The 13917-nt window shown below is 50.2% G+C and overlaps 1 protein-coding gene across 1 annotated transcript in view; it reads left to right on the top strand.

Moving 5' to 3' along the window:
• The window catches only part of LOC101982387 (bone morphogenetic protein 8A), a 25351-nt gene that overhangs the window by 2638 nt on the left and 8796 nt on the right, over nucleotides 1-13917 (top strand). Inside the window, exon 2 of the mRNA XM_005353288.2 lies at nucleotides 13632-13821. Within this exon, the coding sequence (XP_005353345.1) occupies nucleotides 13632-13821 (190 nt within the window). The remainder of the gene's footprint in view (nucleotides 1-13631; nucleotides 13822-13917) is intronic.

Raw genomic sequence — 13917 nt, forward strand, 5'->3', positions numbered from 1 at the left:
ACCCCCAGCCCTTCCAGTTGCAGCTCAGCTGTGCAAAGAAAGCAAGAAAATCTGTGTGGCTGAGTGTGGTGCATTATAGCTCCAACCTAACACTCAGGAGACTGGGGCAGGAGGACTGCCACAGCTTCCAGGCCAGCCTGGGCTAAATCGCAGGTAAGCCATCTAGAGCATCAGAGTAACCACAGGCCCTAGTGAAAGAAAGACAGTGGGAGACGGGAGAGGAGAGATGGGAAGGAGGGAGGGGGAGAGAGGGAAGGAGGGAAATCTGTGTCTCATGCATACTGAAACCTGATAATAGATTCTAAAAGCCAACCAAAGGTTGTGTGTCCTGTGTTTCAGAGAAAAGTTATCCTTTGACCTTTACATCCTATTTCTCATTCGGTTGGGCAAAAGCACGAGGACCTGTTTTGCCATCCAGTTTCATGGTCCCAGAGAGGATAAGTAGCAGGGCCAGGGACACACAGTATTTAGGCCACACCCATGGTGATGGTTTCTAAATCCTGTTTCCCCCACCAACCACTGCCTGTAGGATCTGTGGAATTAACAGCAGGTCCTTGCTGAGTGCAGACTCACTGTGAGTGACCTACACTGGGCACAGCAGTAAACTCTCCCAGCTAGAGTGATCTTGTTTGTTCATTTGAGACAGAGTCTCACTATGTAGCTGTGGCTGTTCTGGAATTCCCTATGTAGACCAGGCTGGCCTTCAATTGACAGAGCTCTGCCTGCCTCTGCCTCCCCAGTCCTGGCATTAAAGGTGTGCGCCATTATGCTCATCTTAGAATGATTGCTTACCTGCTGAGTACCAGGCCCCATGTATCACACACGTACTGATGCCTTCGATGCCTTCTGTTGGCAAGCCCAGGTCTGAGCCTGAAGATCAGGGTCCTGGAACCAGCATCCCAGGGTGGCAATGTCTGTGACCCTGTGGAGCAGTGTGACAGCAGACTCCTGTCCCTGGTGTCCCTGTGCTCGGAGAAGGGAGAGCCCCAAGCTAAGTTGGTACTCTCAGCACCGGACCCCACCTTGTCCCCTCCCGATCCACCCTCAGTCCCTGCAGGTCTCTGCCATGCGTCCTCCCTTCTGTGGGCCTCTGCTTCTGTCTGTGTCTGCTGTGATAGCGTCAGAAAAACGAGGTGCCTCCCAGCCCTGATCCTTACTTCTGTTTCTTTGAAACCTGCTGGCCTCACAGCTCCATTCCTGCGCTGGGTGGCCTCAGGCCCTCCTGTCCTTCCCAAGGGTGAAAGGAGGCGGGAAGGACGACAGCCCTGCCTGCTCACGTCTGTGAACAGGCTGGCAGCTCTGTTCTGATGGGGAAACTGAGGCACAACCATCACCAGCAGGCAGAGCCCAGCAGGACCACATGGAGCCATCTGCACATGCATCAGCCCCTTTGCCAGCCCAGGAGTTTTTCTTCCCAAGGCCTCAGCTGATGGCAGGGGCAGCAATGAGCTATGGGGGCCAGATCTGAGAGACCCGGCCTTGGTCCTGCTCTGTCCCTACCAGCCGTGTGACCTTGAGGGTGATACTTCCTCACCCTTGATCTCGGGGTCACTTCCTGGTAAATTGAACCAGGTCCTCTGGAAAAGCAGTCAGTGCTTTTAATCGCCAAGCCACCTCTCCAGCCCCAGGGATGCTCATCATTAAGGGGCTTCCGGGGCCGAGTGAGATGACAGCAGCACTGACCACTTGGCCAGACCTCCACATCTGTTCCTGCATTTGCATGCACAGTCCTGGCTCAGGAGAGCGAGGCTCAGAGAAGGCTGGTGATATTCCCAAGGCCACACAGCAGTTCCTCTGCACCCTGCACTGTGCCCTCCATACGCTGCCATCCACAGAAGTTTCCCATGCTCATTACATAAAATTCAGACCATCCACAATCAGATAACGAGTTCCCCTGGGAATCCTGCTTCTACCAGCCAGTCCCCCTAGGCAACTGCTGGGATTCCTGTCACCTGAGTCTCTCGGCCTCTTTCTAAGCTTCACAGACATGGGATCATGTAGTATGCCCACTCCACGAATTTCTCTGAGAGCCACCCACGTTCCTGTTTCTATCATTCTTCAGAGTTGCATGAATTGTTCCTAGACCATCTTTGTTTTCTTTTTATTAATGGAGATTTGGTTCTTTTGGGAGGGTTTTGAGCAAAACTGTTCTATGACTATAGTTCCAGGTACTTGGATACCTGAGGCTGGAGCATTCTGAGTTCAAAATGAGCCTGGGAAACTTACTGAGGCCCTGTCTCAAAGAAGGGAAGAAAAAAGAAAGAGAGAGAGAGAGAGAGAGAGAAAGAGAGAGAGAATATGCCCTTTATACCAGATCACCAGATTCAGGGCCTTTCCCTTCCTAAGCAAATGCCCTTACCGCTAAGCTTCACCATGCCCAGCTTCATTTTTAGAGACTGGATGAGAAACTACATCCCTGTTTCAAAAGAGGTGGTCAAGATTTCCATAGCTGACTTAGCTTATCCTTGACAGGCAAGCTCCCCCGGTCCCAACCTGTATAGTACGTCACCTAGGGTGCCTGGCTTTCCCTGCCTTAATTGGGGTCACAGACAGCCCTCTTTCTCCTTGTCCTTGGGAAATAACCTAGAAATGACCCAAATGGGGCCCTACCATGGTTCTCACCCCACCTTGTGCCACAGCCCCCATGGGCGGGTGCTCAGGGCAGACTGGCAGAGGGGAGGGAGACAGCCCAGTGGAGTCAGGGAGCACCGAGAGCTGCACTGGGTGGGATGGAAGCCGGCCAGCCCCATCTCTGGGACACCAGCAGAGGTCACACCTCTGTCTCCACACAGCCCAACTTCCATGAGACCCAGAGGAAGAAGTGGCTTCAACAGGCATTCTAGGGTCCTTGTGGCATCACCTCCACCCCAGTGTGCCACCTGTTGAACTCCAGGGCCATTCACTTCACCTGGCTGAGTCTAAAAGTCGGGATCACACTACCCTGAGCTCATGTGTGACCTCAACAGAGACCTGCCTCAGTTTCCCTGCCTCTGAACCTCAACCCTGAAGACCTTCCCAAGTTCTGACTCAAACTGTGTCCCCACACCCTGCCCACTAATGGGGGTCTCTCCAAAAGCGAGTCATGGGATAGGGAAGTAAACAGGCATGTGTCGTCATGACCACATCTTTCTGGAACATTCCCACAGTTCAGTTCTTCTTTGAGTTTCTTCTGGAGGAATCGCGCCCTTGCTCACATCTCCTGGGAATTATTTTTTACCTCAGCAGGCTTGATGTGGTGGCCTGTGCGGGTGTTCCCTTTTAATTTGGGGTCTGGAGCCAGCTGAGGACTGGACCAGTAATTATGTGTGCAGAGCCGTTTATGGAAACGGCCTGTGAAGAAAGTCAGTGCGAAGACTCGCTGAAAATACCCCAGGAGAGAGCCTGGGTCTCGCCACAGTGCTGAGGCTCCTGGTGGGAGAAATTCCCCCAGGTGCAGAATGCACAGGTCACTAACCCCAGGCCCCACCCTCCTCTGAGGTCCTGCAGGAGCCCAGGAGCCCAGGAGCCCAGGGTCTTGTAAGTCTGGTGTGGGCCCCTCAGCCTTTGGTACCAACCGCATAGGGCAGTCATGTCCAGCCCCTCCTCCTCAGGGCCTGGAAACCTGTCCCCACCCTTAAAGGTCCCACTAGGAAAGGAAGAAAATGTCACAGCAAGTTCAGACATCAGTAACCTCTGACGGAGACTTCTCAGGCAGGAGAGAGCAACCGGGAAAATGAGCCCCAGGAGACTGGAATGTGGGGAGGGTCTCGGGCAGAAGGCATAGAAGGCTGTGGTGGGTTGACAGATAGCTTGTGGAGTTGGGGGGATGAGGGGACCTGAGACAGCATGGAGGCTCACTCTCACATGGGCCCTGAGGGGCTGAGGAAGGCTGCTTGCTTCAGGCTAGTGAGAAGGCCCCACCCTCCAGCCAGCCCCTCTGGGAGGGTGACTTCTGAGGTATTTCTTCTGGTCAGGAGCAGGACAGATTTAGGTTGTCTGGGTGAATCTAACTTTGTCTAGAAGAAACATTTTGTGGGTGTCTCGCTGATCAGCGCAGGGTTTGGCATGTGGAGGTCTGGTCTGGCTGAATGAGCACAGGGCCCCAGATGGACTGGCAGGATGTGGATACTGCTGCGGCCGGGGAAGCCGCCTCCTGCCCACAGTGGGCCTTTTTCGAAAACATGGCATCTGGAGCTAGTTGTATCAGGGTCTGGAGAAGGAGACCAAGGGTTCTACAATTGTTTTCCCAAAGCCTCAGGCAGCTCAGAGGGTAAACTCGGCTTCCCTGTTTATAGCATTTCAGAGGGCAGCTTGTCTGTCGCCACACTGAGCGCCCCCCGCCATCTCTCAGCTATGTGGAGCTGCCTGTCTAGAGTCCTTGCTGAAGACTCCATTTTTCCTTTATGTGTATGTGTGTGTGCACGTGCGTGCATGTAATATGCATGTGTGTGTGTGTTTGCATGTGTGAGGGTAGGTAGGTGTGTGGAACATATGTAGGCCTGGAGTTGGCACTGGGTCCTTCTTTGACCACTCTTAGGTATTGACAGGGTCTCTCCCTAAACACCGAGCTCGCCAATTCCTAGTCTAGCTTGCCACCTTGCCCTGAGCATCCTTTCTCTGCCTCATGAGTTCTGGGATTGCTGGCGGCCGGCAAGCCTGCCGGGCTTTCCTGTAGATGGTGAGCATCTGCCCGCCTTTGGGCGTCAGTGATTTCACACTGAGCCTCTCCCCAGACCCCATTGCTGGAGACTCTAGATGCACATCGCTACCCAAATGGCAACAGGCTTGCTCTGAGTGCCACTGACTGTCACGGCATCAGCAACAATTGAACTGACTAGAATTCTTCCTAGGTCACAGGGGCGTCTGGGACCACTGTGCTGAGTTATTTGAGGTAAGGAACAGAGTGTCCTATGACTGGCCTGGCCTTTCCTGTTATTCTGTGGTCCTCTTGTGTACCTCAGCCCCTGGCCTGCCACTGGATTCCAGCCTTGTCAGCTTCTTTAGGGCTTGCAGACAGAGGCCCTGTGTTTCTCAGGGTTCTCTGCTAGGACAACTCTTCCTTCACCCCTCTGAATGCTGGTTCTTTTTTTTCATTAAATAATAATAATAATTTAATAGTAATAATAATAATACTTACTATTATTATTATTAGGGCTGGAGGGGTGGCTCAGTAATTAAGAGTTTGTGCTTCTCTTGTAGAGGACCTGGATTTTATTCCCAGCACTCAGGTTGGGCCAATCAAAACCACCCAGCTCCAGGGGATCTGACGCCTTCTTGTGGCATCCAAGGGTCCCTACACTTACGTGTACATACTCTCTCCCTCCAGTTAAAAATAAAAACAGACCGGGTATTGGTGGCGCATACCTTTAATCCCAGCACTCGGGAGGCAGAGGCAGGCAGATCTCTGTGAGTTCAAGCCCAGCCTGATCTACAAGAGCTAGTTCCAGGACAGGCTCCAAGCTACAGAGAAACCCTGTCTCAAAAAACCAAAAATAGGAGCTGGAGAGATGGCTCAGAGGTTAAGAGCATTGCCTGCTCTTCTAAAGGTCCTGAGTTCAATTCCCAACAACCACATGGTGGCTCACAACCATCTGTAATGGGGTGTGGTGCCCTCTTCTGGCCTGAAGGTATACACACAGACAGAATATTGTATACATAATAAAGAAATAAATATTTTTAAAAAACCAAAAATAAAATAAAAACAGATCTTTTTTAAAAATTAAAAATTGCTGGGTGGTGGTGGTGGTACATGCCTTCAATCCAGCACTTGGGAGGCAGAGGTAGGCGGGATCTCTGTGAGTTCGAGGCCAGTCTGGTCTACAAGAGCTAGTTCCAGGACAAAGCTACAGAGAAAAGCCAAAAAAAAAAAAGGAATTTAAAAATCTTTTTGTTTGTTGTTGTGTATGTGAGTGCGCATAACCACCTGGCACAGCGGCTAGTTGGAGGTCAGAGGACAACTTTAGTCAATCCTTTTCTTCCACTGTGGGCTCTGGGATCAAACTGTGAGCATTAGATTTGCGGGGAAACTCAAGTCACAAGCCTCATTCTCTTTCTATAGTCCTGGCTCACCAGGCTTTAAAGTAGAACATGGTTGCTAGCGTCATCTGTAGATCGATTCTCAGCAGGAGCAATTTTGCCTCCCTGAGGATCTTGAGCAATGTCTAGTCATTGCCTGTTACTGCAGCTAGGGGAGGGAAGGATTCACGTGGGCATCTGACAGGTCAGGGATGTCGCTTACAAGCCTACAACAGAGAATGAGGCCCACAACAAAGAGTGTCCTGCCCAAATGTCAGCCTGCGTGTGTGTTTAAAGGTCAGGGGACAGCTTTAAGTATTATTCCTCATGACCTCTCCACCTCTTGGTTTGTTTTGTTTGTTGTTTGCTTGTTTGTTTGAGACAGAGTCTCTCCCTGGTTAGGCTAGGCTAGTTGACCAGGTAAATCCAGGGATCTGCCTGTCTCTGCCTGCCCAGTGCTGAAGTTAGAAGCCCTACTCACTGTGGCTGGCTTGGTGTTTTGTTGTTGTTGTTGTTGTTTTTGTTATTTTGGTGTTTTGTTTTGTTTTGTTTTTTGTTTTTTTGCGACATTTCTCTGTATAGCTCTGGCTGTCCCAGAACTAGATTTGCAGACCAGGCTGGCCTTGAACTCACAGATCCACCTGCCTCTGCCTCCCAAGTGCTGGGATAACCCGAAGGGGCCAGAAGAGAGCTGCAGACCCCCTAGAACTGGAGTAACAGTTCTTAGCTGCCAGGTGGGTGCTGGGACCTGAACACCAGTCCTCTGCAAAAGCAACAAGAGCGCTAACTGCTGAGCCATCTCTCCAGCCCCTTTGTTTTGTTCTTACACTCCCTCACTAAGCATGTATGGTCAAATTGCTCTGGTTTAAAAATCACACAAAAAATTTCCTCATTGTAGCCGAGCCACCAAATCAATATACAATTGATTCAATTGCTATGCTTTTGAATTTTCCTAGGTTTGCTCTTTATTCTTGTATTTGAGTTGGGTTTTGTTTCATATTCAAAATGTATAAAGCAGAGAGCCTTACGAGTGGTCTGATTCCCTTTTCCATGCCCTGCACTCCGTTTCTGTCCCGTTTCATGACTCAATAGTATTTTTTTTTCTTTGTGGCTTAGCTCCCTATTTAAAAATATACAGTTGGGAGCAGGGGCAGTAACTCAGTGGTTAAGGCTGGTTGCTCTGCCCATGAGGACCTGTGTTTGAATCCCTAGCACTCATGTTAAAAGCTGAGCACAGCTGCATGTGCTCCCAGCATTGGGAGGTAGAGACTGACGGATCCCTACAGGCTGCCGGCCGGCCAGCCTCACTGCACTGGGAAGCTTGCTGTTCAGTGAGAGACAGAAGACAAGGTGGCCAGTGACAGCAGAAGACACCCAATGTCCCGCTTGGCTTCCCATGTGTGCACACAGACACACCCGCCCACACATTCACATGCAGACATCACACACACACACACACACACACACACACACACACACGTGCACACAATTACATATATACCTGAGCATGTATGCATGATGTATATATGTGTTCGTCATATTTCTATTCTTACCCTTTATTAGACAAAGGATGTATTATCTGCATTGCTCTCCATGCGCTTTCTAAAGCTATGGTATTCTAGGGAACATGTCATGACAGACCTCAGACGACATGCTTCGATGGTTTTCCCAGCTGTGCGGCATCCCTCTGAGATGTCCGCAGTTCACAGCGTGTCTCCTGTTGATGTCTGGGTAGTTTCTGGTTGGCTAATGCTGCAACAGCCATGTACACAGTTCTTTATGTTGTTTTGTTTTGTTTTGAGAAAGGGTTTCTCTGTGGCTTTGGAGCCTGTCCTGGAACTAGCTCTTGTAGACCAGGCTGGCCTCGAACTCACAAAGATCTGCCTGCCTCTGTCTCCTGAGTGCTAGGATTAAAGGCGTGCGCCATCACTGCCTGGCTTCTTTATGTATTTTTGTGATTGTCTTTGGGACATTTTCCTGGAAGTTGAATTGGGAAGTCAAAAAATTTCTATTTTTTCTTGATTATTACTAGACGCCCACCATAGGGATTACACATCCTAAAGCAGCAAGGCTGGGGAGAGAGGTCTGGCAGAATTCAAAGAACGTACTTTTCATCCAGGGTCAGTTTTGCCTCCCTGGGGGCCCTGGACAATATCTCTAGTCAATTTTGGTCATTGCTAATGGGGAGGGGAAGGTGATCCTGCAAAAGGCTGTGGACATTGTTACAGCATCCTCCTACACTCTGCAGGACAGTGCCTGAGACAGACCAGCCCAAATGAGAATCTGGCTCAGGAGAGCCATAGTCAAGGAGCACACCCAAAGTGAGCAGCTCTCGGAGGGTCTTAATCAAGAGATCTAGGTGTGGTAACACCTAAAGTAGCTCCACTCCAAACTTGGACTGGATGCTCAGATTCTTGCACGAGCTGTGTCCCCATGAACATGTGGACACAGAAATACATGTATATACTCAGATGTGGGCTGGCTTGTTTCTCGACCCTGGCCACTGAGTCAACCTAAAAATGATACTCCAATGTCACTAGCAGCCTGGTACCCAGATGCTGCTTTCTAAAGACCCCTCCAGCAAAGGAAGCCGAGCTCTCCGAGCATCTGATGTAGACTGTGATGCCAACATAGTCTCAACATAGAACGAAGGAGCCGTGTGTGACTATGCATGCTTCATCTCACAATTTAGGAAGACCATGAACTTGAGGCCAGCCTGGGCTACCAGAGTGAGACCCTGTGCCAGGCAGGAAGGGAGGGAGGGGAAGAAGAGAAGGGGAAGTTTTGGATCTTAGCCTATGGGATAAAATAAACACCTATTGATCTGTAATTATGTTAATATAATTAAGAGAAAGGACAAGTCAATAAATGAGGAAGGAAACAAAATACTATTGCAGATAATGTCAACTGATGAGGGCGAGATCTACTAGTAGATGCTACAGTGGCATGGATTTAAGAAGAAACACCTTATTCACGTCCTGGAGATGGAGAGATGGCTCAGCAGTTAAGAGCACTTGCTGCTCTTGCAGAGGACTCAGATTGATTCCCAGCACCCACCTGATAGCTCACAACCATCTGTAACTTCAATTCCGAGGGATCTGATGCCCTTTTCTGGTCTCCACGAGCACCAGACACATATGTGGTGCATGGACATACAAGCAAGCAAAAAAAAAATCCATACAAATAAAATTTAAAATAACAAGAAAAGCCTGAAGATACCTTCCCCATATTACGAAAGGAAAAATGGTAACATCATAGAAGGGGAACTCTGGCAGACACCAAGGATTCAGTTACTGTCATGGAGACTGTATCGCCTAATATGATGCCCTCAGAAGGCACGGTCACGTGTGCCATTCTCCAAAGTGCTTATCATCATTCTCCCCAGGAGCAAACAGGCAAGCTCATCCTGAGACATGCCACTAGCACCCTACAAAGGTGCCGAGGTATTGAGAGATAAGGAAAGGCTAGCAACTGTGATAGATCAGAGGAGCCCACAGAGAGGTGACAAGGACATGCCATGTGAATCCCAGATGACAGCCTGGAACAGAAGGAGGACGTCAGAGAGACGAGTCTGGTTCAGTTGCACTGGTATTGAGCTCATAGTCGAGACTGGGTTCAGACAATGGTAACAGACAGGTAGATAAACACACACTCAATAATGAATGGATGAAAGAAATTTTGAAATGTGATGAATAAATGAAGTAATCTTTGTGAATGTTATTAGGGAAAATGAATGCAGAAACTGAAGGATTAAAAAAAAACCAAATGATGGTTTTATGTATGTATGCGCCTGTGCGCATATATGTGCACGGTGTGTGCAGAAGCTCTCTGATCAGAAGGAATCACATCCACTGGAACTGGAGTTGCAGGCAATCGTGAGCTGATAAGTGAGCTCTGGCAACTGAACCTGGATCCTCTGCAAGAGCAGTAAATGCTTTTAACCTGAGTCATTAGAACAAAAGTGAAGGATTTTATAAAGCTGTGAGAACCATGAGAAGAAACCATCCAGAACCTTCTCCCACATACCCTGAAGTGACATTCTGGGACCCCCACTTATCCATGATTAACTGCCCAGGCAGAGACACTCAGAGACCTTGCTCCAAACATCACTATCCCTTCTGGAGTCACCTCCGAGAATTCCTGGCAGGGCATCTCACATGGTCAGGATGCAGCATAGTGGCCAGGAAATTGGCAGTGTCCCCCCGGACCCCCACTGAGTCTATCTGACTCTTCCAGGGACAGAGTTTTGCCAGCATCACAGCCAGCAACAGGATTTTACTGGGAAAACCCGAGAAACCACATCTTCCAGGCCACGCCCCTTTCCCAGATCCACTCCGTGGACTCTACAACTAGGGGCTGGGAAGCACAGCCTTTTGTTTCCCCTGGTCATCTGTCTTGCTGTTGGCTAGTTCTAACTCACTGTCCACCATAGTATGGTGTCAGGATGCTGTAAAGGAAGGAACTCTGCCGGGAGGTTGGAATTCTGGGTGCTGTGCCCACGTGTGCACTAAAGTCCAAATGCCACACGGTGCTCTCATCCCAGCCAGAACATCGTGAAGGGTCTGCCGCTTGGAGTCTCGGCATCTTTGGGAGATTCCGGACCCTAATTTATAGGAAGGTGAGGGTTGGGCATGCATGGAAAGGGAAATGCTTCTCGTGGGGTTCTTTTGGCACCATATTAGAGGCCCATTACACAGCCGAGGATAAGATCCCAGTGAACTGCCAGAGACCAACGGGTGTATCAGGCATCTGGAAACATCCCATATGCCTTTGAGCTGACAGATTTTTATGATATGGTTTCTTGTTCATTCTTTTGTTCAGAAAAATAAAATTGAGCCAGGAGTGGTGACACATGCCTTTAACCCCAGCACTCAGCACTGGGGTGGCAGAGACAGGAGGATTTTTGTGAGCTCAAGGCTGGCCTAGTCTACATAGCTAGTTCTGGGACAGCTGGGGCTACATAGAGAGACCAGTTGAGAGAGAGAGAGAGAGAGAGAGAGAGAGAGAGAGAGAGAGAGAGAATCAAATGTGTCTCCTGCTCTCCTGCGGCACAGCCTTCCAGTGGGGCTCTCTGAAGGCTGCCCATTGATAGATAGGGAAGTTGAGAAATTAGAGATCAGATGGCTGCTACTCATCCCTCAGCTCCTGTACTTCCGTAGTCCTGCATGGAAAGGATCCCCATGTGTGCCCACTTCACATGGACACACTAAGCTCACAGGGGATGACCCTGGAGCAGCCACAGCAATCAAGCCACACTTCTGAATGCGACCCCATGACTAAAGTGGAGACAGCTATTCAAGGAGTCTCATAGGGAAAGCAAAGCCCCAGCGAATGCTCTGCGGTGCCCCCACCCCAGCCTTCCAGACTCTAGTAACACAGAGGAACTACAGCTCCACCATCCTGCAAAGAACCAGGTGCTTCCCCTGAGCCACTTCAGCTGCAGTGTATGTCTTGGTGCGGCATCCCAGGACCTTTGAGGCACTTCAGAGGAAAAGGACATCCATTTTGCTAAAAACATGCCAGATCAGCCTGGTGGTGGTGGCAAATGCCTTTGATCACAGCACTTGAGAGACAGAGGCAGTCAGACCTCTGTGAGTTCAAGGTGTGGTGACACACACCTTTAATCACAGCACTTGGGAGACAGAGGCAGTCAGACCTCTGTGAGTTCAAGGTCAGCCTGGTCTACAGAGTGAGTTCCAGGACAGCCAGAGCTATTACACAGAGAAAGCCTGTCTCAAAAAACCAAAAACCAAACCAAAATGAAACAAACGAAAACCTTCCCAGACCCACTACTTGCCTGGGACAACCACAGCAGTTTCCGGTGCTGGAAACCCTGCCTCTTGATTTCACAAGCCCATAATAGCCAGAAGTCTGGAAGTGAGGACCAGTTCAGTCTAAGAGTATTTCAAGACACCCCATGAAGGCCGTGCACATCATTAAGGGAGGGTGGCCACAGAGTTCGGGATTGGTCTTCAGATAAAGCTCCCAGGGTGCCCTTGTGTGCCCTACTTTGTCCTGAAAAAGGTGGGGAGGAGGATGTGCCCGAGGGGCCCTATCTGACCACACCCTGTTACAGAAAACAGCCTGGACCAAATTTATCTTGTACATCAGGGCCTGAGCACAATCATGTAGGACAGGTGCCTGTGCAGCTCCTGAACCCACTGAAATGGTCACCAACATTGTGGGTGTGCAAGTAGCTAGGTAGGAAGGAGGACACATGAGGATAGATATTCATAGCAGGAAAAAGCACTTGGCCAGGGCTCAGAACCCACTCTCAATGCGGTCTGCCTTGTGACCTACGAAGGAGAGACCAACACCCTGTCACATTCTATCTCGACTTTTGGGCACATGCTGTGTGCCCACCACCTTTAGATGCTATGAGACACTATCTACTCCTTCCTCTCCCTTTCCACCTGCTGCTCCTGCTCAGATGTGTCTATCCTTTGGCTCTGCCCAGCACATCTGTTTTCCATCTATCACTGGACCAGAACTCTAGGGAGAGGACAGGAAGTACTCCTCACATCCGCTCACCCTGGTGCTTTTTAAAACCTGGTTTGTGGTCACTGAGCCCATAGCCACAGAGAGGATTTTTTTTTAAGACTAAAACATATAATTAAAATCTCTGTTGAGTTTTGGGGACAGTGCTGGGTGGCTCCCCACCCCTTCTTTCCGGAAACACAGATTTTTGGCATTTGAAAGTGACAAGCAGCTGAAGTGAGGCTACCCTAAATATACCTTCCCGAGCACATCTGGGCAGCTGGGCACATGTTTTATTCTAAAAACTTGGCATTTGCTATAGGGAGCAAGGATAGCTCCAAGCCTTCAGCTATCACCCTGGACTGCCATTATCTTCACCTCCAGCAGGTCCCGTAGGGGGTCTCTTAGACTACATAGCTCCCACTGGCACAGCCTTGCTCCCAAACCTGGATTCCAGCCAACCCCACTGCTCCACCCAAGGACCATGGTCTACAGACAACTCCCCTCTGTCTAGAGCATGCTTGGCCACTGCCAAGACACTGTCTTGTCCATCATTTCAGATGTCACTGTTTCCTCCTGCTTTCTGCCTGTCTCCCTGCCTTTATCCTCTAGCAGGTCCTTTGTCCCCTGGTTGCTGGCACTGGGTGTCCCTTCTTTTCCTAAGGTCCTTCTGCTGCTGGCCTTGTAATGTGGCATGCACTCTGCACATCCCTCTCCCAGGACACCCAGGAAATTCAAACACAGAACTAACAACTCAGCTCAGCTGTCAGATCTGAGCTCCCCCATCCCACCTTCTCCTCAAGGGCAGGCGCTGGGAGTCCTCTGTCCCACTGGAATTCAGCCAATTACGTCCCTGTGGACAGGGTTGTCCCCTGGAACTGTGCTGATTTTCTGCCTTGGGACCAATATCCATCTCGCTGTTGGCGTAGCAGCTCTAAAAGGAGGCATCGTGATTCATCAATGGGATCAGGACCCTGCTGAACACTTGCTGAATTTCCCACTACACCACCTCCTGGGGCCAGGTGTGTTCCCAGAGCAGACCACAAGCTGTGTGTATAGCAGCAGCGGGCCTCCCAACCCCAGGCACCACAGGGAGCCCTACACTGAGCACAAGCCATCCTGGCTCCCAATAATGACCCCACTCCCACTTTCTCTTCCAGTGGAGCGCGACCGTACCCTGGACTACCAGGAGCTGCACTGGAAAGAATTCCGCTTTGACCTAACCCAGATCCCTGCTGGGGAGGTCGTCACAGCTGCTGAGTTCCGGATATATAAAGAGCCCAGCACCCACCCGCTCAACACAACCCTCCATGTCAGTATGTTCGAGGTGGTCCAGGAGCACTCCAACAGGTATCTTCCCTCTGCCCAGGTACCCACCCACTCATGGTCTCATGGTCTAGGCTCTGGCAGGGCCTGACCGAGGATGCATTTCCCAGAAAGGAAAGG

This window comes from Microtus ochrogaster, chromosome 10 (genome assembly GCF_000317375.1).
Source record: "Microtus ochrogaster isolate Prairie Vole_2 chromosome 10, MicOch1.0, whole genome shotgun sequence".
In the NCBI taxonomy this organism is placed as follows: domain Eukaryota; kingdom Metazoa; phylum Chordata; class Mammalia; order Rodentia; family Cricetidae; genus Microtus; species Microtus ochrogaster.